Raw genomic sequence first — 26,621 nt, forward strand, 5'->3', positions numbered from 1 at the left:
GGTCAATGTCACTATGCCATTGAATTATAGCTGCCTGAAAACGACACTTTATTGAAAATGATTCTTTACGACATTGTAAAAAAATGTGTGCTCTGTGGTATTTGAAGCAGTTTAATGCGCTTGTAAAAGGCTTAAACTTAAATAGCCTCACAGAGCCAACAAATTATTTTAACTCCTCACAATATGGTTTTTGAGGAGCTAATATCATTTCAAGCTGGTCGACATTAATAAACGACTCTCCTGCACCTGCTCACATGAACGCATCTGCCGACGCTGTTTCTCCTGAACAGTCAGGAAGAAGTCAGTTTCTGAATCAATCTGAGGTGAGAAATACGCTGGGCACTTCACCTTTCGTCTACAAAATGCAGCTTAAAGAGTGTTTCAAGGGGTTCCAGAGAGCCGAGAAGTGGCGAGTCACATCCTCGACCACGTCGCTCCGCGCTGACAGCTGATCCCGGGTCTATAGATTTTCATTTTTTCTTTTTCCCTCCCCGACTAAAGCGTCATAGTGAAATCTGATCGTGCGAAATGCAGCCTGGCTTTGAGTTCTCAGACTCTCCCTCGGCAGCTGTAAATTCAGCAAAACTTTTTTTAAAACCTCAGACGCCCTGCTGCTTTTTCTCCCCGTCTCACCTCCAGCTGGACCTTCTGCTCCAGGTTCTTGTAGGTTCTCTGCAGGAGCTCCTTTGTGCCCAAAACACCATACCACATCATGTTCTTGGTTCGACTCCTGGGTAGGAGGGAACAGAGTGAAGAAAAAAAAAAAGGAGTGAACTGAAATTAAATACATGTGCTGTTTACTCAGCATCGACTGGGCACGGTCAAGAGAATATCTGGGGGGAGTGTGGGCTGTGAGAAAAGCGCAAAGTAATGGGCGGTTGGTTTTACAGAGGACAGATACATGGAAGGAGTTAAAAACCACCCAGATGCTGGTAAGCGTTTCTTACTTAGTAAAATGCTTTGTGCATTAAAAGCACCAATTGTGCATTATAGCCCACAGTGATTATATTTCTTTTTAAAGAGTCATAACACCCGAAAGCGAGCAACATTAGCTTGCCTAGTCATAAAATATGTCGCATATGAGGCTGCTAGCTGAAGAGCTTTCGCTGCGGTCACAAAAAAGCACTGCCTCGATGCAAACCTGCCAGTAAGAGCGACGGTGGCTCAACGGCTGCAGAGGTGCCCGGGGGGGTAAGGGAAACGGGCCTCACCTGCACTTCTCCGGATGCTCCTCTCGCTTGTTGTTGAACTCCAGGGAGATCTTGGCATCCAGGCCGATGCCAAAGTAGTTGTTCATCACACACTTCTCCATGTAGCCCTCTCTGAGTGGAGGAAGGGCCACACACACACAAAGAAACAGTCAGTAAGCTCAAAAAGAAATATATCAAAGACAAACAGAGACAAAAAAAGAGAGAGAGAGAGACAGAGATGTGGATATACGGTAGATTTGCACATGTATGGACGGAGAGAGAAAGACGTAAAACCAGACGGTCTGACGCGGAGACAAAGATGGGATGAGACACCGAAGGAGAAGCGGCTCTTACAGGGAATCCAGGTCAGGGTCGATGAAGGGTGTGGCCCCAAAGGGGTCAATGTTAGCCAGCAGCATCTTGCTAATGATGGAGCTGCCAGCGATGGAGGCAGCCAGACCTGCCCGCAAGCCTGCACACACACACACACACACACACACAAACATCAGTCACACAAGGCTGACTTGAAAAGTCCGAGTGATCCTGTCCTTGTGTGTTTGTTAAGGTCAGGTCATGCTTTGGAATGTGAAACATCTTGTCTTGTGTGTGTGTGTGTGTGTGTGTGTGTGTGTGTGTGTGTGTGTGTGTGTGTGTGTGTGTGTGTGTGTTTACCAGGGCAGATGATGCGTGTGTTGAGTACAGGCAGGTTCTCCTTGCTGGTGGTGAATGGGGTGATGGTGAAGGAGCCGTAGGACTGGGTGCTGCGGCTCACCCTCCTCTCCGTTGGGGAACAGGGGCTCTTGGCAGCTGGACACACACACAGAAAATGTCTTTTTACTTTGAAGCATTTTCTCTACTCAAATCTTTCGACATTCAACATTTCTTTATGGTGACATCTCGTTGTGCGGTTTTGTTGTTTTAGTCACCCTGTATTTGTGAGAACGAAGCAGGATATGATGAAGATATATTCTAGTCGACCGTTTACGGGTTTGTAAAAGCGTCTCACTTAGAAATCCGGCGCTTAGATGATTAGTGTTCTGTGTGAGTATAACATTGCTTCTCTTCTCTTTAGCTTTCACCAGATACGCATTTTTCCGCCTGAAGGCATCATTAAAGATTCCGAATGTCGCGTGTTTGCCACCCGGAGCGAGCGACCGAAGCAACTTTGCTCGCCTTGACCCAATGTGAATCCTCTTTGGGGAAAGATCTGGCAGATAGGGAGACTGACATGTACTGAAAAATGGATTTGACCAAACCGCGAGCCCCTTTTGTTCACATCCTCTCCTTGCTCAGAGTGTTTTTTGATTTGTGTCCAGGTCAGGAAGGAGTAAGGAGGCAATGAGAGGAAACAAGGAGAGGATACAAAGCAGAGGGTTTGACTGATACCTCCTGGTCTTCCAACGGCTGAAAAATGTGTGGAAGGAAGGAAGCGGCCCCCTGATAAACAGGAAGAACTTCTGCCCCTAAGACAATAACACATCCTGTGGCCGATGCACACACACTCACAGAAAGGCACACTAGACATTTACACAGTAACATGCATGTGCATCCACATACAAAGCTGCACACATTCAGATGCATATAAACAGGCAAACACAGACTATATAGCGGCCCCGCCGCCACAGCTTCCCCAGGTCCAATCATTTATTATCATAGAAGTTTTCCGTTGCCACAGACTGTTGTGGAGACTGAAGATGGAGAGATAAACAGCTACGCCTGGTGCAGGAGGTGGAATATCACAGGAGCGAAGGGTTTCTCCATGCACTTTTAGCACTAATCCTTGGGTTTATTTATGACAGGAAGCATGATTTGCGTCAGCAGCGCTTTTTTTTCCATTAGCTACATGTGTCTGGCTCTCTGCGGTGCAGAGAGCACGACATCCACAAGGTGGCGACATTTAAATCCTGTGTAATTTCCTATGGCATCTGTTCCCAGACTACGATAGTCTTCTGGACCTTTTCTTACAATAACATTATTCTTTCCGTTATCCAGTAACAGGAGAACAATATGGGCTTTTATATCTCTTTCTATTCTCATGTTTTTCTAAACTGCAGGAACAGCAGTGTTCTCCACTCTCAGTGGAGAGAAGGGGGGGGGGGCGTGTTTTAACACATCCACTGGATGAGGCGAAGCCAGATTCTACTGCCTGAACCGCTAATTAAACAAAATGCCTTTTAATTTACAGTTGCTGAGAAAAATGCCAGCTGGCAAAGCTGAAGACTTGGAAATCAAACAGGCAAGGCTGGACAGGTTCAGTGTTTTGGAAGCGGCCCAGGATGGAAATGCCAAGCAAGTAAAAGGTTCGCAAGCAGGTCTCAGGTTTGGAACGGGACCAGGCCAGACAGGTAAGCGATTTGAAACAGGTCCGGAGCAGCTGCACTCACACGGCACTGCTTCCAGTTCCTTGGTGTCCTCATCCTTCTCACTGTCCCTGTTCTCCTCCTCGCTGTCCTTCCTGAACTCGAGGGGGGACGGCAGCTCGGTCTCCTCTGTGTGGGCGTTCTGCTCATCAACCACTGGGGGAGGAAACAAAAGGCGGGATGAGGAGAGCAGGGTACGCCTTACCTGCCATGATTCATGTATAATCTACCAGTCTCTCTTTATCTGCGTGTTGCATTCTGCATTTTTCCTCGCAAACAATGTCCCTCGTGCAATTTCAGTGCTTTGCTTCAATACCATTACTCTGACGTGTACAACAAACGATACATAACACATAAAAAGGTGGGTGACCTGGGCTCAGATGGATTTTCCCTCCATAATAACTCAGTAGGTGTGTACCTCTCTCGGCCTGTTCTATGATCTGTCGCACGGCTTTCTTCAGGCTGTTGGCCCTGAGCATCAGCTGCTCCCTGCTTTTGAACAGCTGGTGCGGGGAAGCTCCTCCTTTCTCCGTCTCCTCCTCCTCCAGCTTCTCCTTCAGCTCCGTCAGGCTCTCCTCGCTGGCCTCCTCCTCCTCCTCCTCGTCCTCCTCCTCCTCCTGCTCCTCCTCTACAATAGGAGGAGTGGAGTGGGGGAGCGGAGGCAGGGCCTGGCACTCTGTGTTGAGGGCCTGGAGGAGGGAGTCCAGTTTCTCATTCAGGATGGCACACTGGTGGGCGGAGAGGAGAGGAGACACAAACAAAGGCTAGATGGAGGCGGCTGAGGCGGCGCTCAGAGTGCAGCAAATTGGCGGAAATCTAATATACAGGGAGCTGCCTTTCGGCCCTGGCGGATGATGGAAGTTAACTGCGTTGTTTTTGGGGCTTACTTTGAGAGACATAGTGTCACACTCCTCTGCGTTCTCTGTGCTTTTTTCATAGGCTTTCCCCACCTTGGCTACAAAGTCCTTCACCGTCTCACACAGGATCCTGGGGAGAAGGAGGAAAACGTTAGCGTTCCGTGGTTCAATGTGCGAGGAAGAAAATATGAGACGTGCCCCTTTAAATAAGCCCGTTCTATCTAAAAGATGTGCTATTTTTACACACCCGCGCCTCTCCGTGCAGGTGTACTGCGTACTGTTTATTTTTTGACCGGGGCAATGTCCATGCAACAACAGGTTTGCTGAGATGTACAAATTTGTGTTGTCCCGAACGGAAAAACCCGCCGACACGTTAAGAACGCCAGATGAATTTTTGAGTCTGGAGTTGGCCGTTCCGACCTGATTCTAGTCCGCCTCTTTGGGATCATGCCGTTATGTTCGATTGGCTTACTTGGCAGAGGAGATGACCGCAGAGTGCTGCTCAGAGTTGAGGATCTTTGTGAGGTGGGCGGCCACTGAGTCTTCATAGGTAGAAATGTGAAACTGGAGAGAAAATGTTTACCAATGTTATTACTAACGATATTTGACAGGCTGCAAAATTTAGTATGGAATAGTATGGAATGAGCAAGACTTATTTTGGAGAAATGTCTTTTCTATTCCTCCATCCACTTTTGAACCTAGGCTCAGGTGAAGTTGAACAGAAAATGTCAGACACTATTTCCAGCATGTGCTCAACCACCTCCTACTCACGTCTGTCTGTCTGGAAGCCCTGCTGGGTTTGATGGTGTCTACTGATGTGTGTGAATATCTGTCAACTCCTGTGAGTACCTGGCAGTCATCAGCTCCCTCAGGCGTGGTGGGGCAGCTGTGTTTGGGCGGGATCTTAATCTCGTAGGTCATGATGCTCCAGCGGTCCAGCATCTTGGTGCTGGCCCTCTCCAGCTTCTCCAGGATCTGGGGCAGCTGGGTGTCGTCGTCGCACGACGGGCCCCAGCCCAGCACCCGCGCCAGATCGTTGCCCGTGCCCAATGGCAACACGCCCAGCTGGCACTGAAACGCATGCGGAAGGTTTATTTGGCATCGGGGAACACATGCCGGCGGCGTTCAAAATGAGGTCTGTGTGTGTCTGTACACGCCTGCCGGTGTGTGTATAATGAGTGCGTGTCTTTACGTAAGCTGGCCGGGAGCGAAGGCGGAAAGCTCAACTGGCACACGAACCAAACACATATCATTTTCTATCCACTTGTAGCTTACTCTACTCTGGCGGTCTCTGCGTTTAATATGCCTCACGACAGCGGGCAACTGTCATGTATTTTTAATCCGGGAGGAATAAGTTGCCGTCCTCCTAGCAAGATTTACGGTTCCGCTCAGTGCTATTTTTTTTTTCATCCCGGTACATCCATCACACTGTGTTTCACCTGTTTGTGCAGATTGAGTTTGTCGATCTCCGAGAGGACCCAGCCCACGCTGCCATCGCCTCCGCACACCAAAATCCGGAAGTTGTCGAACTTTTGAAACAGGCGCAGACTGACAGAAACACAAAAACCAGCACCGGGTGGTCAGTTATTTTGCAGGGTTCTGGTTTCCGCAACGACACAAAATGCCGTAGAATGCTGGACATGCATATATCTATGGACGCTCTGTGCGTCTGCGTCTATACACATCAAACTCTAGGGAGCTGTTTCAGTTCGTTTTCCCTCACCCAAGGTGCGGCCCACCGTTGACCAGGTCAAAGACTTGAGCCGGGTTGAGGAGCTGCTTGAAGCGTCGTAGGAACTTCACCCCCTGGTTGTCACCACTTTTGGAGTTGACGAAAACCAGGAGGGGACTGGCACAAGATGGGGGGCAGGTGGCCTTCCAGAACCCTGAGGAGACATGGCAACGGTAGGGAAACACCTTTAATGCTTTGAGCGTATTTCATACACCCCCACGTTACTGAAGCGTAATTCACAGTGACTAAAACAGAAACAAATTGCAGGGCCGGATGCCACCGAGGGTAGAAAGAAAGAAAGAAAGGATTTGCGCTAGATTTTATTTCCCCGGCGTGAAATAATTCTGCCATCCTCAGACAACCTCAGCGGAGTCTCAGAGACCGAGTGGAACAATGCATGGGAGCGCAGCACATGCCAACAACACGTTTTGCTCCGAAGGACAGCACGAAGCACACACTCGCATACGCTAATCTGTGGAAGGTAATGCAACAAGATGTTTCTGTGCTTACAGCATAATCTGAACTCCCCCACGGCATATTAGGGCTTTCACCCTGTATGTGTGTGGCGCTGCTATCTGCTCTTTTCCTTTCTCCCCCTTTCATCTTCCTTCACCTCCTCCTTCTGCTCTCTAATCCCCGTCAACCCTCTTCGATTTTATTTTCTCTCTGGTTCTCTCTCTCTCTCTCTGTGATCTTGTCAGTAGAGGATGGATTGAGGGAGGGCGAGGGGAAGAGAAGTAGCGAGGAAAGGAGGGAAGGGAAGGGGAGTCACGACGCTCCGGCACGTGCTGCAGTCTGTCCCCCAGCCAATTACAACCAAACTCCCCCTCTTCCCAGTCTGCATTTGGGCAGAGGGGGTCCTGGCACGTGAGGAGATGTAGAGAGAGGGAAGGGCAGAGAGAGAGACAGAGACGAAGAATGTTTCTTCTTTTTTATTTGCCCTTATTCCTTCTTCTGTTTTCGTCTCATCCTCCTCCTCTGGATTCCCCATCCTCCCTTTCTCTGCCTCTCTTTTATTCGTCTACCAATTAGCCGATGCCAGCTTTTCACAGGTTCACTGGGCTGTGTGTGTGTGTGTGTGTGTGTGTGTGTGAGAGACCCAGCCATTGGCTTCAGCAACAGTAATCCAATCACTCATGCTTATCTGAGTCTGTCTCGCAGGTGCTGATCTCCATCTAGAATGAGTTTGAATGTGGGCTCTGGCAAACACACACACACACACACACAGACACAGAGTTGTCATGTGTGAACAAGGAAACGCAGGCGACACACACACACACACACACACACTGGGTTGAACAGGGAGCCTCAGGGGAGCCTCAGGGGGCTTTGCAGCCATCTGCAGAGCTCTTGTCCTTCTGTGATGTCTGTGTGCTCATGTGCTTCCATGAAAGGATGAGTATGTGTCCATTTTCACAACAAGTCAGGAAGCAGCTAATTATAACCCTTCTCACACACACATCTCGTCTCAAGATCTATTTTAAGCCCTCTGAACGGTGTGTGCCAACCGGTCAGATAGGGCTATTTTTAACCACCTCTCTGTACAAGATACAGTCAATTACCTGGGGCTCACACCAGTGCCTTGTACCCCCTTCTCATACCGTTTATGACTAGCAGGACGCTGATAAGAAAATATGGATTTGAAGCTGAGATCACCTACCTGAAGGGAAAATAATAATACTGTCGTTTTCTTTCTCTTTTCCAGCACATTCTCTAACAAGAGAAGCGGGGGGTGAGAAAAGGGTTGCGTGTGTGTGTGTGTGTGTGTGGGTGTGTGTATGTGAATTATTGCATGCCTGAACGGACCTCGATGCCGCGAACAAACCCGAGTGAATCATCACTCTCTCCCTCTCCGCCCTCCTGCCACCGTCCTTCCATGTGACGGAGCAGAAGGTCGAAGTTCAGAGAGAAGACATCGGCCGACCAAATGGGGTGAAGTCTCATTTATTCACCTCTGAAATGTAGCGATTGCTCATAGGTGCTGTCCGGCATCAACCTCCGGCCCTTTGAGTGAGTCAGCGTGATTGCAGGGCTGATTGTGTGTGTGTGTGTGTGTGTGTGTGTGTGTGTGCGGTGCCTACCGTCTGAGTCTATGCTGTTGAGCGCCGTGGGGGGAATGATGGAGACCTTGCACTGACCCAGAGGACACTTGCGAGGGTACAGATCCATGCAGGCTGTGTGCACCTAGCAACAACAGCAACGGAAACATTTACGATTCACATACTTGTTATTTTTTTGTCTAAAGCAAATACACAACAGAAATGACACAAAGTTCCCCCCAGGTGTGGCCATTAAAAAGAGACAGAGACAGATAAAAGATTTTACACTCGGTCCGACTTTTACATGTCTGCTTCGTTGTTGTATTAATGGTTAATATAACATCTGGTTTTCTCAGGGGATGAGTACTGTCCCTGTGAAAAGCTCTCAACTATCGTATAACAGAGAGCACTATTGCAAACATGAGAAGACAAGATCTACACACCCACCAACATACTGCACTCGTGCATATGCACACATTTACACACAAACACACCATTAAATATGGCCGAAAACTCTGCAAAATAACTGAGTGACTGATTAGGTCGTGCGATATGTGAGACAAAAGGCTGTAAATTTATAATCCTAAAATCCTGACTGAAGTAGCTGTCGGAACGTCTCCTGGGGAAGACCACTTATCTAGTCTAATGGAAAACAGTGCTGCAACAAGCTCACATGCCACAAACAATTACCAAACAACACAGTTCAGTCAATAAAACGATCAAGCCGAATTTGACCCTGCGACGATGCTGTCTGCGTTGCTCTACCCACGCCGGTTTCCCGTAAGATTTTAATCCGGTTTAAATGCCGACGTTAATTCAAAATTCCTGTATATGTGACGGGTGGCTTACCATAGCTTTGCACCAGAGGCAGCGCCAGTCCTGCAGTCTCAGCACGCTGCCACACGTCTTATCGCACACGGCGCACTTGGCACTGACGGGCAGGTTGCCTTCCAACCACTGGTGGGGCATAGCAATCTGTAGGTTCAACACACATGCGCACGTCAAGAAATGGGAAGCACGGCACGCCGTCCACTTTAACCTCTCACTTCCTTCCGGGAACGCCTTCCTCTGTTTCCACCGGTTTCGGGTCTCGCTTCTTCCTCAGAGACCGATGAGACCGTGAGCTGTACGTGAAGAGGACTTAGCAGCTGGTAGCGGAGGCGCTGCATCAATAATCAGTATCTTTAATAATGGTGGTCAACGTTTTTCAATATTTCCCCAAAAAAAGCTCGAGGAAAAGCCTAGAGGACATCATTTCAACCATCAGAGGTAAAAAAAAATCTCCATAGAAAACAAGGCTGACAGAGTTCTTACGCTGTTCCCAAAGGTGTGGCGGCCTAATGTGTTACAGCAGACTCTGAGACACATGGATCCATTTCCATGATAATAAATGAACAAATGAATAATTTCACACACGCACACCAACTTACCCCATCCTCATCTTCAATGATATCCTTTCCTATGGAAGCCAGCGTCGTCCATTTACAGTTGTTAGTGGCTCTGACAGCACAGCGTTTGTGGGCTTTGAATTTGCAAACTGAAAAACACAAACAGTCAACGCACCGAGTGTCCGTCAGTCCGACGACGTTTTCCACCTTTACAAGCTGCCAGTATCACTCAGTACATTCACATTGTAGGACTAAATTAGATGGATACAGTCTAAGAGTAAAACTTAAACATAAATTGGATTACAGAAAATGCTTATGAACATTTTTAACTAAACAGGCTAGTATTTAACTTTAAAATAAATTAAATTTCAATAGTGCGATGGGGATGACATTTGGCTTTAGCAGATACTGAGGTCATTTGGGAGGTCAGTTTAGAAAGTTCCCGGGCTAATTCTACATTAAATAAACTGCAAACTGTCATGGATTTCTTTCGATTTTTTTTCTTCACAAGCTGAAAACCACTGGAAACTGATGCACGATTCAGAAACAGACGCACCCCTAAAACTACAGTGTTTTAATGAGTCAGCCCCTAATGAGATGTCAGTGGACATAATTACTAAGCTCCCTAAGCCGGTGCTGCACACACGCATCTGACAGATAGAAGCAAAGCATGAGGACTCCGCTCCACACCACAGGTCCCAATGCATTTTCTGTATCTGTAACCTGCAACGGGAAGGCTACGGCCGGGGTCGATGAAGACCTGAACCCTGGACCGCGCACAGGATCCAGCTCCATCTTAAAAGATGCGTGCTGCACCATCTGGATCACAGTGTCACAACCAATGCGTCTGTTCAGCCCCTGGTGCCGACTGTGATTCACATATACGCGCACACGTCTCCGTAGCATCGGTCGCTCTGCTCCGTGCAAAGATGAACGGGACAGAGAAAATGCCTGCTACGTGCAATCAGCTCCATCATAATCCTCAGCAGCCTCATCTCAGCAGCAGGCAAATAAGGACAGAGCCGACCACGTGGCCAATTCTGTATGATTTTCCCTCCACTTATCCATCAGCGTCGCTCAGCATCCTCTGCGCTGGCAGGTTAGCCGTCAGGCAGCAGAGAAGTTCTGAAAAAAGCTCCCGTGCTCACACTTAAAGATATGAAACACCAACTTATCCCCCAACAGCTGCCTAGTGAGCCTTCCTAATGCCCCTCAGGCTGAGTTACAACCCTATTTACAGGTGTTTTTAAAGGAATACTTTGGACAATTATAGAAACATTCGTATTCCCTGAGAAGAACATTGATACCACTCTCACATCTCTCCATTAAACATGAGGCACCAGTCAGTTGCTGGTTAGCTTAGCTTAGCATAAAGACTTTTTGTTTGTCTGTTTAATTCATACAAAAAAAAACAAGGTGTAGAAACAACAAGCGGGCTGTTCATGAGCAGCATTTTTTCTTGTCTGGGCACACTGACCCCGTGGAGCCACCTTACCCTCGTAAAACCACTACGCCTCGTCGTTCGTGTTTTTTGTACAGAATAAACTAATGAGATACAACGTGTTAATTGGACAGACTTAGATGTGCCGGTAGGCCCCCTTGGACAGAGCCAGGCCAGCTGTTTCCCTCCGCCTCCAGTCGTTATGCTAAGCTAAGCTAACCGTCACCTAGCGCCAGCATCATATTCAACGGACAGGTGTGGGAGCGGTATCAATCTACTCATGTAACCCTTGGCAACAAAGCAAATAAGCATATTTCCCAAAATGTTCGACTGTTCCTTTAAAATGGTTAAAGCAACAATGAGTTTTTATTTCAAACAAAGATAATTATCAGGTTTTAAACTTCAACCTCCAGCCCGTCATATAAATCTGTCAAGGTTCCCTGAGTATGCATGAGAAGCCAGTCACCGCAACACATTTCACACATTTGACTTTAATGTGCTTAACGCAGGACACTCTGAAGAAGAAACTTAATATGTGAAATGTAACTACAGCCTGAGTATTTCTGATGAAGACGTATAGGCAGATGGAGATTGCTCCTCGCCTTTTTCTCCGTTAGAGACGAGGCACTTAGCAGACTCATGAATAATGTCTCCACTCTGGGGAACTTTGCCTCTAGCCACCCCACCCTTGTTCATACATAACACTGCCAAACACACAAACACACACACACACAGCCTAGTCATTGGACAATCTACACAAAGATATACAAATTAAGTCAAAGTCATATCCGGGAGCAACAATCGATGTTTCAATCTAGTCTACCACTAAATGCTGTTAGAGAGCATTAGCAGAACATTAAGAGAATTCAGAGGACAGTTAATGGCCGGGCCCAACCCCGAGCATTCACGCACCAGACTGGAAGAAAACATCGCGTGTAGACCTATGTTTGTTTGTGCGAGGGTGAAATAAAGACAGAAGGGCAGAGGGGTTGGTGTGTGTTTGTGGCTGGGGGGAACAAATCAATCCCCACCGACCGTCCTGCGCAGGAAATCGAAGGGAAATTTAAGCCACGTTGATTGCTGTGAAACTGTTTGGCTGGCTGCTCTCGACGTCTAATAGAGACACTCTCCCGCTCTCTCTCCTGCTCGCCTCTGCTTTTTAAAACATTTTTTATTTTTCTTCCGTTCTCATGGGCGGTCTTCCCCTAGTCACTGTCTCTTATTTGACTGTACTCTGAGGCAGACACCAGCAGGCTCCTGTTGTCTTGTACTGAACCTCTCCTGTGCTCAATGTGGCTCTGCAGCTTAAACTGAGTGCAAGACATTAGGGCTAAAGAAAACAGCGATGTGTCAACGAATGTCTGCCGAAATAAACGTGGGAGTGGATTTTCACGAGGCCAGTACGAAGCTCCGTTAGCTACGCTGCGTCCGCCGTAAACCGAGACTCCTGGTTTTGATGAAGGCCCCGTGATCTCAGTTGCATCTTCTTATTGTTGGTTAAAATTTTGTGTGTGTGTGTGTGTGTGTGTGTGTGTGTGTGTGTGTGTGTGTGTGTGTGTGTGTGTGTGTGTGTGTGGAAGACGATTTAGACCACAAGAGTGAGATGCTGCTCTAATGACTTGGTCTTTTCTCTCTCTCTCTTGCCGTCTCTCTATGTCTCTATGCCTTCTGCTCTGGATATGAGAGGGCCTCATTGTAGAGGATAATGAGCACTGAGTGGAGAGGCTCTTACTGCCTTCACACATACACACACGTCCACACACACACACACACACACACACACGTGGGTTGAGGCGTTGCGCACACATACGCACGCGTGCACTCACGGGAGGAACATTAGCAACATTAGAGCGAGAGGATATGCAGATGGTGCTCATTAAGGTCTGCTGCCTGTCAGTGACACTTTACACCAGCTCAAAGAAAGCAAGAACTCGTGTTAGCCTCCCATGTCAACCCCATGAGGTGAGGAGATGTGGCGTCATTCACGGGACCCATCGACTGTTTTTTTCCTTCCCCCCGCTTTGGGGGAAAGAGGATGCAAAATGCTGAAATAAAATTCCGTCTGACTAACCCACAGTATGACACGAAAGCATATGGCTACAGGCTGACATATAACCATAAGTCTGCGCAGCGTTAATGGCAGTTCACCGCCAGCCCTTCTCACTCCCTCTACTTCACGCGAACAGGTTGATGGGCCCCCCGCTCCAGAACCCAGAGCGTTTCAGAGACTCACGCTGGCTCCGGCGTATCCAGTCTGCGCCACTGGGACAGACATTGGAACAGAGAATCTTCTCACTTCAATGACTCACAAGTCTTCACGCTACGTGGTCATAGACTGTGCCTTCCCAAAGTACCCATAGACCTGACCTGCCCCAGGCCCGCGGCCTCCCGGATGATCTGTTGCAGTGTAAAGTAATCTTTAAACAAAGAGTAGAAAAATCTATGTATGAGCCAGTATCGAGATGTAGAAATGAGTGAGCGTCGCCTCAAAAGGCCACGGATTAACGGGTGTTACATAAGAAAACGCAGCGTGTATACGTGTCCATTAAAAAGTCAAGTTTTTAATGGTTAAGTTAGCATTCACGTGTTTGACAGTGAGCAGGCGTAGTGTTTGTGTGTGTCACTTACCTTCGCAGGAGAGGCCATGCGACGTGACCCCAGACAAGCTATCTTTACAGACGTTGCAAAAGGTGGGCCGTGCATGGGAGCAGGCGTACCAGTTGTGCATCCCTGAGAAATGTTCCACATTAAACTGTGCCGTCTAGCAAAGGAGAAGACAGGTTGGCAGCACTGGCATGACAGTCACAGAAAGGCAAGCACAGTGCACTACATCATCATGATAACAAAATATACAATGGCTGCATATTACTGGTACTGGTTGTTCCCATAATGGTCGCGAGCAGCAAAGTGGTTTATCACATGAAAAATGAAAACAAGGTGAATAATGCATGACAGTTCTCCACCCCATTCCTGCGGCAGACACAAATCCACACCTTTTCAGATTCACTCGATTCCTTCCTCGTGAATTAGCTTTCCCCAATAACAACAACAACAACACCACCACCGAGTCACTTTCCCTTAAGGTCTGATCTTCCTGCTCCGCGGGAGCCCCATGACGACGCTACCTGGGAAACTGCCTGGCAAGGAAAGAACGCAGCAGGACATACATCAGGACTCCCCGGGAGCAGCCCGTCATTAGTGCGACTGCGGCTCCGTGACTTTTCAAAAGTGACGCCGGGGTCAGGAAAGCCGGACGCTTCTATACGCACTGTTATGTGGAGTGAGCCCGGTGTGGCGCGCAAGCCTATGTGAGCCGTGTACTCCACAAGTGTGGGCGTTGCGTCTGCAGTAGTTGGTTTCATAAGTAAAACTGTAACAGGTGCTTAGAAAGCAGGGCTTTTACATCCCTACACTGCGTTAGAGAAGACAGCAATTAAAAACGCTGTTGTGTTGACATCTGGGCAGGGGCGCCCTGGCTTTCGTGTGCGCACACGTGTGTACCCTGTGGTGGGGGTGCTGCTGCATTGCAGTGCAATAAGGGGGTTGAGGGATGGGGTCTTATATAAGATTTCCCTCCCAAATAAAAGCCATTAAAAAGCAGCACGCCTTTTCTTATTGCGCTCTCCTTCTCCCTGCGCTCGCCACGACCCGTCACTGTCAACACATATCCCAGATTTACACTCCTCTTACATCTCTCGCTGACAGCGGAATATTCTAAACCGTTACGGGCGGTTCGGTGAAGAGAATATCGCGGTGGCACACAAGTCGGCAGGAAAGCTGTTGGCCCGTTTTCTAGCTTCTTCCAGAAAACACTTTTGTGGACAACAAAGAAGGGCATGACAGCGGCAAGCGGACACAGCCGCTCCGTGTTTATGTGCCATCCAGCGAGTCATTCGGAGCAGAAGACCTGGGCTGTCGCAGAATCAGACATGTGCTCTGCGACGGTCAGCGCGTCTGGCTTTCCGTGCGTAGTTTTGGTGCGGACTGTAGCGCGTGCGTGTCCCCCTTACCGTCTTTCCGGCGGCAGAGGTGCGTACTTGTGACTGCGCGTGTGCATCGACGCGGGCTGATGTATGTCCGCCGGTGCTCTGGGACCCTGAATCTCAACATGAGTGTGTCGCTTCTGCATAGACAACTTGTTAGGTCCCCAGTTGCCTGTGTCATGCTTCACAACATGAAACTCTTATTCCCACTATACTCTACACACCCATCTTGGCTCATCACTATTCTATGTGCACTTGTTTTGTTACGGCTAAAAGCACTATATTCACCTATAGGAACATGCTCAGTGGGAACGTTTGGTAAAAACAGCAAAATTACTGACAAAATCTCCAGAAGAGGATACGCCTATAAACAGCTCTATTGTTCCTGCAGCTCCATGTCTTAACACACCCCGTCTCTCTCTTCTTCTTTATCTCTGTGCCCCCCTCCCTGCCCTGCACATATAAACACACACACACACACACACAAACTGGCGCGGATCTGTCTCTCTGTTGATTTGGAAAGGGGCTCTTACCTCGTATTGCTCCCTGGACTGGACGGACTTGAGCGAACTGATCCAGTCCTCCATCTCTTTCCTGTTCTCCGCGCAGAGGATGAGCCTGCGGAACGGGGTGATCACCTGAGGGGCACGGGTTGAAAAGAGTGAGACGGGTACCACGGCTAAAAAGTGACGGGAAAAAAACCGAAAGAGAGGTAAGTGTTTCCAGTGCTTTCCTCCTCAGCCCGCGGTGCCACTGAGAGGGGAGAGCGATCGGCTCCGTCTTTAAGGGAGGGAAAGGATGAAAAGCCCCCTCCTTCTCTCTCTCTCTCTCTCTCTCTCTCTCTCTCATTAACTCTAGCTCACTTATCCCCTAACACCTTCTTGAGTTAGTCTTTTCCTTCGCTCCGGCGTTTTTTTTCCCCTCAACCCTCTCTTTCTCTCGCTCTTTGCTCCTCACGCGTTGAGGCAGATACGTGCTGACAGGCGGAGTGCCTCGGTAGGGGCTGAGAGCTTCTCTCCCCCGCTGCCTCCCCCTCTCTTGTCCTCTCCCTATATGCGATTGTGTACGTGTGTTTAAAGGACAGCCTCCCTGTAGATAACCCTACAGACACGCAGCACCCTTTCAGCACCGCATCACTTATTAATGCTCCCTCCTCTCTTCTGTCTCTCTTTGTAACTCGTTGTGTCCTTAAGTTATCTCCGTGCACCTCAGTGGGAGAAGCGAGGCTGAAACACAGGCGCTGTTCGCACACATGCAAAAGCTAAAGATGTAAAAGAAGAAAAGAAAGGAAATAGTAATTCATGATAATTTTGTCGGCTGTTGTACTGGAGCTGAACAGAGAGCTTTTTCTAAACTGGACTTGGGGTTTTAATTTACGGCAAAATTCCTTTCTGCTGTCACCAAGGCGTTTTCCTTGTCCGAACCATTACTGAGGCCAAGTCGTCTTATCACTCACCGCTTCTCTCTCGTTCTCCCTCACGCTGTGTCTGACAAAACAGCGCCGCAGATTTTGCACCAGCTTTTACCAGATATTAAATTTCAGGTTCATTTTTGTCCTCCGCTGCCGGCGGAAACTGCCAACGGTCTTCGGAAGCAGTGGTATAAATTGTGTAAATTTCGATTCCCTCCTCCTATACTTTGCATCTCTAAGAAGGAACGTATACAACTTTTCCTCCATTTACCAGCATTAAACCTCTGTAAATATAGATAAAAACTAATAAGTAGCATTAGCATTTAAGGAGTAGAGGACTGACGGTAATAAATATCAGTACGTAGGTGTTACAGAAATGTAGATATGTGAAAACTTTGGAGGGTAATGCATGTCCCGTTCTCTGGACTGTTTGCTGTCACCATCACTGTGTGCTGCACACAGTTTGTGCTCACTGCTCCAGACCAGCCATTCGCCGTAATTTGAGGCCATATGTTCAGCCGCTGTGGAGGTCCATTCTTTTCTTGAATTACACCCATTTTGGCAATAATTGGATAAATGTGTGGCCGTGCAGCCCATGCATCCTGTAGAGTAAATCCACATCCATGAGTCAAAGGAAGACGTGTGAGCGAAACACCGAAAAACCCCGAAAGACACTGCATCCTCTTTCCATGGATGATTCTGCGAGGAAATATGTCACTTCTAAAAAGGGATATTCCACTCTCCTCCACATCCCTCCCTCTTTCTCTTCACAGGCCTGTTTAGACCAGCAATACCTCAGGCTTTTTAGAGGGGGTTGAATTGGTAGGTGCACAACTGCGCCGTGAGTGCGCGAGTGCGTGTGTGTGTGTATACTGCGTGTGATGATTACGAGTGTATGCGTATGTTGGGGTTTTTAAGAGACGCCTGCTGTAACGCTGCTTTTTCCCTCCGCGTGTTATCGCCAGCTAACCATCTGGTTCACGGCCAACAGACGAAGCTCCGGCAGAGCACGACACACATACATTATTAAACAGGTGATGTTATTTAGAGAAAATGATTTTCCCTGGACTACGAAACCAAACGCCTTACTCACTGAGACAGAAGTTTTGTTAAACTTTAGTTATATTTTACCTCTTGTGACATGTTGTCCTCAAATGCAGTTGGGTTAATATGTATATAATATAGTAGTTGGGTTGAGTAGTCCTGTCCTCTCAACCCTTGCTGCTATCGGTCACAGTGCATTCACACATTCGGCTATAAAAGGACAAAAAGCAGCAGGATGTCGGTTACTTTAAAATGGAAACCTGTTACATAAGAAGGCACAAGTGTCAGAGGTGCAAAGACACAGAGAGGCGGCGGGCGGCGCGGCGGCTGGGAGTTGAGAAAAAACCGGGCGACATACGAGATGCAGGAACAGCCTCCCGGGGAATTCGCAGCAGCCGAACGCCCAGTCGGACCCAAGGTAAAATGCCGACCAAATTACAGTCACGAAACCCCCTTTGTGTGGACGCACATATAGCGGAGCAGGGTTCTATGAAATTGGACGGTATGACAAAGCTTAATACGACGGCTTCTTCCCTTTCGAACTCTCTAGTTCTCCAGGCCCCTTAAAGGGCAGCAACGTAGAGGCCGTTCGCAGGTGGCTACGGGTGCAAATTCCCGGGTTATAGTTTTTAAAGTCAAGTAACTGTCACTGTCTAGTCAAGTAGCATTATATGAACCTTCAGTAACTAACAGACTATAATGTAGTTCTAAGCCAGAATAAGCACATTTGTAAGTTTATAAAGACAAGTTTTAAGTTATCAATATACAGTATGTCTCAGCAATTCTAACTTTTCCTATGAAAATGTTTTACTATATTATCATTCGTTATCTTTTTGTACAGCAGCCTCAACTGAAAGAAAGAATTACAGGTGTTTACAAATACATTAAAAAAGACTTGTATCTGCTTACCAAACATTTAAATGTTTATGTACTGCTAAGAAATGCTAGATACAGGGATTTAAAGTAGGGCGTTACCAATCCACGGATGCAGCGACTAAACTAAAATGACCTGATTTTGCTACGAACCTTATGCTGCCGGCGTCGCACGTTGAGGGTCGGCCCAACCGGGCCCGTAGTCTGTGTACTCAAAAGACCCAGCGATCGTTTCGGGAGGGACAGTGACAGCCAATAAGCTCATGTCAGCCCCGAGTCACATGGTTCCTGTCGTCAGCCAGTTTGGAAAAATTTTTCAAAACCTCCGTCTCGTGAATAATAACACATGAGACACCTAGCTGCCGCGGTTGCTGCTTGTGTTACCGTTACAAAAATCAAGAGAAGCTATAGAGAAAACGTACGTTTTCACGTGAGAGTAGGGATCCGGCTGCTGTCTGCTTGTCCCTTCTGTCCTCCCATAACCCTCCTGTCTGTTCGGAGCTCGTGAGACTGTCGGAGGTGTCTCCGGGGGAATCCTGACCGGCGGTTTTGCCAAACGCTCAGTTGAGGCGTCATTTTTCCACGGTTAATAGAGCCGCACAAAATATCAAATTCCGATGATCGTAGTTTGGTAAAGCCCGGACACCTAGATTCACACTGGCTTCTCTGAGGGGGCCCAGCGCCACTTAACTGATGAGGCGGAAGCATTTCAGTCATTAACTGACCAGTTGAAGAAAAGTGGACTCGGGAGGGATTTGGACATTTGCAGCGCAACCTGTTTGCTTTTGTTTTATTCTGTTATTTTATATCAGAAAAATACCCCAAAAAGACATGAAGCCACGGCACATTTCAAGTACTGTGTTCGTAGTAGAGCTGCAACCATCAGTTGATTAATGGATTAGTCGACTGACAGGACGTGAATCTGCAGCTACTTTGATAATCGGTTGATCGGTTTAGTCATTTTTTAAGCAAAAATGCCAAACATTTGATGATGATCCAGCTCTTCAAATGTGAAGATTTTCTAGTTTTCTATGTCATACATAATATTGAACTGCATAGCCTATTTTCTATTTATTTATTTTTTATTACTGTTTTTGTGGATAAAACAAAACATTTGAGGACGTCACCTCGGCCTTTTTCACGATTAATCAATTAATTGAGAAAATAACTTAAAGATCAATTGATAATGAAAATAAGCATTAGTTGCAGATCTAGTTTGTAGCCCTACGTTTCAGAAACTGTCGATTATTGAAAGTTGACGCTAAATGCTAGCAAAGATAGTGATGTTTACTTATTTTTTGTATAAAACATTACAGTATAAAACATTGTAAAGGACGTAGGCCTAACCGCTAGACGTTTAAAGACTCATCAATTAATCAAAAGAGAAAAGAAAGATGGATTAATCCATGATGAAAATACCTGTATACTTCAGCCCTAAACGCGACGACTGTGGAGTGGGAGCTGGTTTGGTCTGTGGCATCTGGAGCTTGAAACACCAACCTGACCGGTTCCCTGGTCACTCACCTTAACCACCCTTTGAATCAACAACAGGAGTGAGCCTGTTGTTCTCCCTCTCTCTCTCTCTCTCTTCTGAGAACTGTGTTTTTAGATCTTGCTCACAATACATTTTCCACTAGAAACTGCAAGGATTAGTCTGTGTGTGTGTGTGTGTGTGTGTGTGTGTGTCCCTACGTGCATCGGTGTGTGTGTGTGTGTGTGCACATGCACTTGGCAAACTGATCACTCCCTGCCCGTCAAAAGTTTTAAAACGCCTCCGTTTTTCCGGCCGTTATTTAAATGCACATAATACGACGTCTCAGTGTTTCTGAAATTGAAGCATAGGACAAATAAGCAGGTGGAGATTTTGAAAACAAGGAATCATTGAATCTTTCTACAGTGGGGGGAAAAAAAAGAAAAGCGTTGTTGAGGAAGTTTGTCCCAACACTGTTGCAGACGTTCCCACTGGAGACGGAGCTGGTCTTCCATCACGTGAAGCCACCGTCTGGTTCTTTTATCCTAATGTCTTGGTTGATTATCCTGCTGTAGCACGAACCAACGCTGACCAACCGGTCTGTCGTCCTCTGTTGCCTCCCTATGACTCATCGTTAATCTTTGGTTTTTTGGTTGTTTTTTTTTATCTTCCTTGGGTAGTTTACCGCTGACCTTTGCACCATTTAAGGTTGTTGGCTGGACTTGAACTGAACTTCTCAGTAAAATCTGTAAAGGCGGGCGGGGGGGTGGGGGTTGTTTTAAACGGCCCTCGTGGTGTAGCTCGTCCTGTCTCCACGCCTCTGTACCGTATCCGTGCATGTGTGCGTCTGCGTGTCTGAAACAGGGTCGTGATAGGACTGGTTGCCAGGGGAAACAGGAACAGCTGTTTCCAAAAATGGCTCTAGGCATCCCTGGAGTGAGGAAAACCTCTCTTGATGACTGACCTTCAGAACTGAATACATCAGATGTGTGTGTGTGTGTGTGTGTGTGTGTGTGTGTTTGAGTAATGGCAAGTGACAACAACAAGTTGCTCTCTGATCAGAATCTACATCTGTAAATGATGGGGAACATGCAATCATAAGCCTGACTTGTTTTTATTTTTTGGCGGAGAGGATTAACTGATGATGGGGAACACATGGACGCACACGCAGGCACAGGACCGGGGGCGAGCGTGGTGCACGGATCCTGCGTCCACCGGGACCCGCAGCGCCACAGCAAAGGGGGGTGGAGGAGGAAACGGTCACAGCTGCTACAACACACGCACGCACGCACGCACGCGCCCGCACAGCGATCACCTGCGATTTCCGCGTGGACACTCACTGTCAACTGCACAACACACCGCCGATGCCGGGTTGCACAATCCCGAGCCGAGCTGAATTTCCCCCAGATTCAGGCTGGATGGTAATAAGGGAGCCGATCTAGTCAGTGAGGGAGGCGGTGCGTCCCCGCAGAGTCTGTAATGAGTTCAGGGTTGGGGTTGGGCTGAGCCCCCCCCTCCCTCCTCACGTGGACTCGAAGGTGCTCCCTCCACGGCTACAGCGACACCGCCTCATCCGATATTCACACAGGCCCCCTCTTCGACGCACAAGTCAACCGACGGCTCTGGCGACCACAGAGACGCCAGCGAGCGCCGGACCGGCCGGTCGCATATACGTCTCAATGCACGGATCTGATTTATGCGTGTTTGAGTTATTAACACACCAAAAAGGTTATTTACCATTTACATCCAACGCCATTAATTAATAATTTCATTAACCTATTTTGGAGGGAAAAATGCTGAAACGAGGAATTTCTATGAATTTCTATGCAGCAGAGAAAAGGAGCGAAACGATTCCCCTGAACAACGAGCGTGAATCGATTCCTTACGTTGCCGGCAGGTCTCCAGGGGGGCCCCCGGTCCCCCGCTCCGCTAAAACGCGCAGACGTCTGCGGAGCTCCGGACCGGGAGGGAGCATGAACCGCGGGGCGCCTTAGCCCGGGCACGAGCCAGTCGCTCGCCCGAGCCATCCAACCTGCGCTGTAGGTGCCGGACGTGTCACACAGACAGACAGACAGATGACGACAGGAGGCCGGACGGACAGACACGCAGACAGAGGCTGGTAATTACTCTGCACAGTCGGAGCTCAGCCCTGCAACGCCTCCTCTGCAGCGGTGTCTCTCTCTCTCTCTCTCTCCCTCTCTCTCTCTCTCTCAGTCGTGACCACGCAACCTGTCCTTTGAAGCCCGGTGTCCCCCTGTTGCTGTGCGTGACTGTGTCCGGTTCGATGCGCATTACAGAGATTTGCGTGTGTGTGTGTGTGTGTGTGTGTGTGTGTGTGTGTGTGTGTGTGTGTGTGTGTTTGTGTGTGTGTGTGTGTGTGTAGCCGCTCCAGGTGAACTGCCGTTCAGCACGTCACGTTACCTTCGCTTTAATGGTCTCACTGCTCCTTCCCCTCCGGTCCCGTCACCATTTCCTCTCCACTCTCCCTCTCTCCCTCTGCATCCATCTCTGCTCCCCCTCGTCTCAGCGCTGACTTGTGCCTCTGTCGCGCTCTACCCCTCTCCCACCCCCCCATCCCCAGCGCCCCCCCCCCCCCGGGGAGCACGTGTGCGAGTGCAGTCCGCGATGGCGTGACATCACTCCAGGATTTCCTCTGCTGTGCTACCTCGCCGTGTCTTTCCCCATCGCCATCTTAAACTGCCCTGCAGCCGTGCCGCACCAACCACCGGTTTAACGCGCTCTATTCCTGTTCAGCCCTTCGTCCACCTCCGCCTGTACAAAGAATTCTCGCTGGTACTTTTGTCCTCGCCTCCCTTTCCTCTGTCTCTCTGTCTCCATCCTCCCTTCCCCCTTCAACATCGCATCTTCTCACCGTCTTACCGGGATGCTGACGCTCGTCAGGGCACAGACACACAGAGCCACTACCGGTCACACGTGCCGCACACACACACACACACACACACACACACACACACACACACAGGCAGCAGGCACCCGTAGTCTTATTTATGAATATGGCGGGCGTTCAGCCGTCCCCGCCACTCAGCGACGCGTTTCCAGGGGCTGCTAAAAATAGCCGCGTGCTCTCCGCCGGGCACCGTCCTCCTGCCCGCCTCCTCGCTTCTTATTATAGCAGCACTCGGGGAGAGGAGAGGCATTTATAGAAAGGACGGGCCACTAGTAGGTCTCTCACTGTCTGTTCGCATCCTCGTTACCCGTAACACTCGTGCGCGTCTCCCTCCGCGTCCCCCCCTCCGGCAGCTCACTCCCCCCCCCCCCCCGAACGAGCGTCCAGTCCCAGCGACGTCGCCCGGTTTTCTCCCGGTAGATGTGGCACGACGAGCAGCGTGCGACGCATACGTGAGGAGCAATGCTGGGAAGACGTATTAAAACCCCATCTAAATACAACCGGGACTGACATTTTCAGGTGTGCCATGCGGCGGGTGAATCAGTGTCCTCCAAGGGCAGATCCTGTTTTCTTAAAATCCTCATGCATCTCCAGCTGCCAGTGCTGTCCACTGTGACTGAGAGCAGTCCAGTGTTCATTCAAATGCAAGGGGTACCTGCGTTAATGGGACCCAATGGGACGAGGGGGACATTTGGTAAAACGCGGTCCCGTCACCTCGCTCCATCCCCGGGGCCTTTGGTTTTTGGTGCTGGGAGCGGGACTCTGTCACTCAGGGTTCGAGTTCCCAGGGCATACGGGCTCCAAAATACTGAACCGACTGAGCCGTCTCCCCGACCCTGACCGAGGGCCAGCAAAAGGGGAGAGACACTCAGACAAAGCCAAACCAGACGGCGTCCAAGCCAAAAACACAGGTGCTACTTCAGCAATAGACGAAGGGAACAACCACGTGACCTTTGCCCGCCGGCAGGATTAGTATTATTACTTTCGCCGTGGTTGAACTATCAACGAGGACAGTTGGCAAAGTAGCAGAGTGCCTCCTTCCTGATGCCGATGAAGTCACTGACTGATGTTATTGAGGGATCTCACAGAATGCCCTTCCGCGTCTTCGGTTGCACTGAGCTGATGGAACCCCGTAACGGTCGATCCGGCTCCGTGCATTTCAAAAAAATCAGACCGGACCGGACCCAAGTCACAGGAGGACTGGAGAGTTCGCCGAAAAACGGCGGGTAATTGGGGCTGTAATTATGACTTGCGTGGGAGAGAAAAATTACAGACATTCGCTCCGGGTCAGATTTAAAACCTGTAGTAACAGATTTTTTTTGGAAAACTCGGGGTGAGCAGAAACAAGTAGCGAACACAAGTTTAACAAACCGTCGCTTATTAACACATCTAGTGGCTGGGAAACAACACTACCATTCACTTGGAGCCATGTTTCAGGCCACATGGCAAATGTAAGCCCAATACTCCCTCTCTATTAGCTGTGTTTCCCACTCCTGGGGGAAATATCTGGCTCTTTAGCCGCTAAATGCTCCACCGCGCTCAGCAGCTGCTCTCCGACTGGGTCTGTCTGCTGTTTTGCTGCGGCGCAGGGGCAGTGGACAGTTGCTTCTTTACGGCTGTTTCTCTGAAAACATCTGCCTGCCGCGGCCGAGACCGACGCTGCGAAGGGCGGCCGAGGGTGAGCCGGTGAGCCAGTAAAGGGATAAACGACGAGCTGAAGGTCGCCATAAAGCTCTGTAAAGCCGGGGGGAGCTGCAGGTTCAGCCCGATGCTTCTCTGTAGCTTCGTCGCTACGAGCAACACTTCTTCTCAGCGCCACACCGCTTTCACGTTGTCATTTGATACGTTGGTTATTACTAAAAAACTGATTGTAGCTTCTGTAAATCAGTGACCAGCGTCTGAACAAGGCTTTGGACGTCTCTTTCCTGCATTCATTGTTTCTCTGACCGAAACAATGAATCGATTAATCGATCAACAAACCTTCATCGGTCACAGCTTCTTATTTAATTTGTGAGGATTTACTGCTTTTTTCTTGTGCAACGGCAACTCAATATGATTGGGTTTTTATTTCTTACTCTTTTTTACATGTTGTAGATTAAACGAGATTAAACGAGAATATAATTGAGAAAATAATTACGTTAACAGATAATGAAAATAGTCATTAGTCGCGGGCCTAACGCCGTTTTTACTGGTGCAAAAATGACCCCATGATATTCATCCAAAAGAAACAGTGATTAAGCAAAGAAACCCAGAATCATAACATTTCGCTAGAACGACAGCGGGATCTAGATTACAGGCCCAAGGTCAGCGCGGTTCTACACTCGCCACTGACGCACTCAGCCTCAATGTTGGCGCGCGCCGCCGCCTGTGATCCCCCCCGGTAACCCCCTCGTGTTTGTGCGTGTCTGCGCGTGTGGGCGGGTGTGGAGGCTGCAGGATGCACTCACCGTGAAGCTGTTGTTGACATTCTTTGTGCTGGACTCTGCAACGCTGGCATCCGAAAGGTCCACCTCGTCAAAGATGAGGGACTGCAGAAAAGACGTCCCGACAGGAGAACGGAGCGATAGAGGGAACCAGAGGAGAACGACAGAATTAGCCTCTGGGAAACATTGTTCAACGACCTAGCTTACTCTTACTTGTGTACTAGGGCATGAGGAGAACGGTGATTGGCTGTGAGAGAAATGTCTTGTTACGGCCACAGCAAAGCAGACCTAAAATGAACGGGTGAAACTTCTCAGTGTAAAAATGGAAGCTACTGCAAGAGTCCCGAGAGACACGAAGGCGCACTTGCTGTCTGATAGTAAAAATTATATTTTCAATTTTGAAAACATAACACACACACCTGTGTTCTGCAGTTAGATCTATTTCTGGTCTGGTAAAAGAGGAGCTACAAGCTTCAGATAATGCAAGACCTCCAAATACTTCTCAAGCATGGATGGATGACTGAATGGGCCTACCGGGCATAGACCCAAGGGCTCAAGGTCCCAGGGCCTCTGCTTGCACGGGCTGTTAACTTTACTTGTTGGAAGGTCAGATAGGCGACTACAAAGGGATGCTAAATGACTACAAAGTGTTGCTAAACGGCCAAAAAAGGCCAAAAAAGGATGAAAAAACGGCAGAGAAGAGACGTAGAACAACCTCAGAGAGACACACAATCGCCACAAAGAGACAAAAAGAAACTACAAGTTCGTAACAAAAGGGATGGAAAACAACTACGTGAACAAAACAGCTACAAAGAGGTGCAAAATGATCACAAAGAAACATGGCACGATGACAAAGAGACACGAAACAACCACAAAGAAATGCAAAATGACTACAAACACAACACAGATACAAAGACACACAAAACAACAACAGTTACAAAAAACTACAGAGAGACACAGAATGACTACAAACGCAAGATGACCAAAACAAGCAGGTGTTTGTGTCTCTCAGTCTGGGGGTCTTGCTCTAATGTAGGAGACGTCCGATTGTTTCATAACGCGTCCATGGTCTCAGGCCTGAAAAATAGCACTCGGTGAGTTTGATCTTGTAATTTGCCCAAAATGAGACGATGTAAATGGAAGCTTGTGGAACAGCAGGGCTTTTAGTAAAACGCAGGGGAAACAGCAGATGTGCCTTCCTCTCCGGTCTCGCTGAGGTTCTGACCCACACGTGTCATCGAGGGCATTATGTTACGTCTGAGCAACTCTACAGCTTGGTGCAGCCATTTGGTGGGTTATTTTCATGACGGGGATGAGGAAGAAAACTCCCCTCGTAAGAAGCATTGTCATTCTGTAAGGCACTGACCCCACATCTGCCTCATCCTCACAGTTTCTTCAGGGATTATCATTGTGTTATTCTGCAAGAACATAGACAGTTTTCGTTTTTTGAAGCTCATTTTATTTGTGTGAAATCTTTGGTAGACGAGGTACGTCAGAGAAA

At 48.5% G+C, this 26,621-nt stretch overlaps 1 protein-coding gene across 6 annotated transcripts in view; it reads right to left on the reverse strand.

Annotated features, from left to right (window-relative positions):
- The window catches only part of dgkh (diacylglycerol kinase, eta), a 60,119-nt gene that overhangs the window by 14,750 nt on the left and 18,748 nt on the right, over positions 1-26,621 (reverse strand). For all 6 annotated transcript variants that reach the window (XM_040149336.1, XM_040149339.1, XM_040149337.1 and 3 more), the window contains exons 4-20: positions 25,145-25,225; positions 15,524-15,628; positions 13,636-13,768; positions 9,609-9,715; positions 9,028-9,153; positions 8,221-8,323; positions 6,131-6,293; positions 5,847-5,955; positions 5,257-5,478; positions 4,880-4,971; positions 4,438-4,537; positions 3,969-4,278; positions 3,575-3,706; positions 1,863-1,997; positions 1,545-1,662; positions 1,212-1,322; positions 634-730 (exon numbers count right to left, since the gene is read on the reverse strand). In XM_040149336.1, the coding sequence (XP_040005270.1) occupies positions 634-730; positions 1,212-1,322; positions 1,545-1,662; positions 1,863-1,997; positions 3,575-3,706; positions 3,969-4,278; positions 4,438-4,537; positions 4,880-4,971; positions 5,257-5,478; positions 5,847-5,955; positions 6,131-6,293; positions 8,221-8,323; positions 9,028-9,153; positions 9,609-9,715; positions 13,636-13,768; positions 15,524-15,628; positions 25,145-25,225 (2,244 nt within the window). The remainder of the gene's footprint in view (positions 1-633; positions 731-1,211; positions 1,323-1,544; positions 1,663-1,862; positions 1,998-3,574; positions 3,707-3,968; positions 4,279-4,437; positions 4,538-4,879; positions 4,972-5,256; positions 5,479-5,846; positions 5,956-6,130; positions 6,294-8,220; positions 8,324-9,027; positions 9,154-9,608; positions 9,716-13,635; positions 13,769-15,523; positions 15,629-25,144; positions 25,226-26,621) is intronic.

Source organism: Xiphias gladius, chromosome 16, assembly GCF_016859285.1.
Source record: "Xiphias gladius isolate SHS-SW01 ecotype Sanya breed wild chromosome 16, ASM1685928v1, whole genome shotgun sequence".
Taxonomy (NCBI): Eukaryota; Metazoa; Chordata; class Actinopteri; order Istiophoriformes; family Xiphiidae; genus Xiphias; species Xiphias gladius.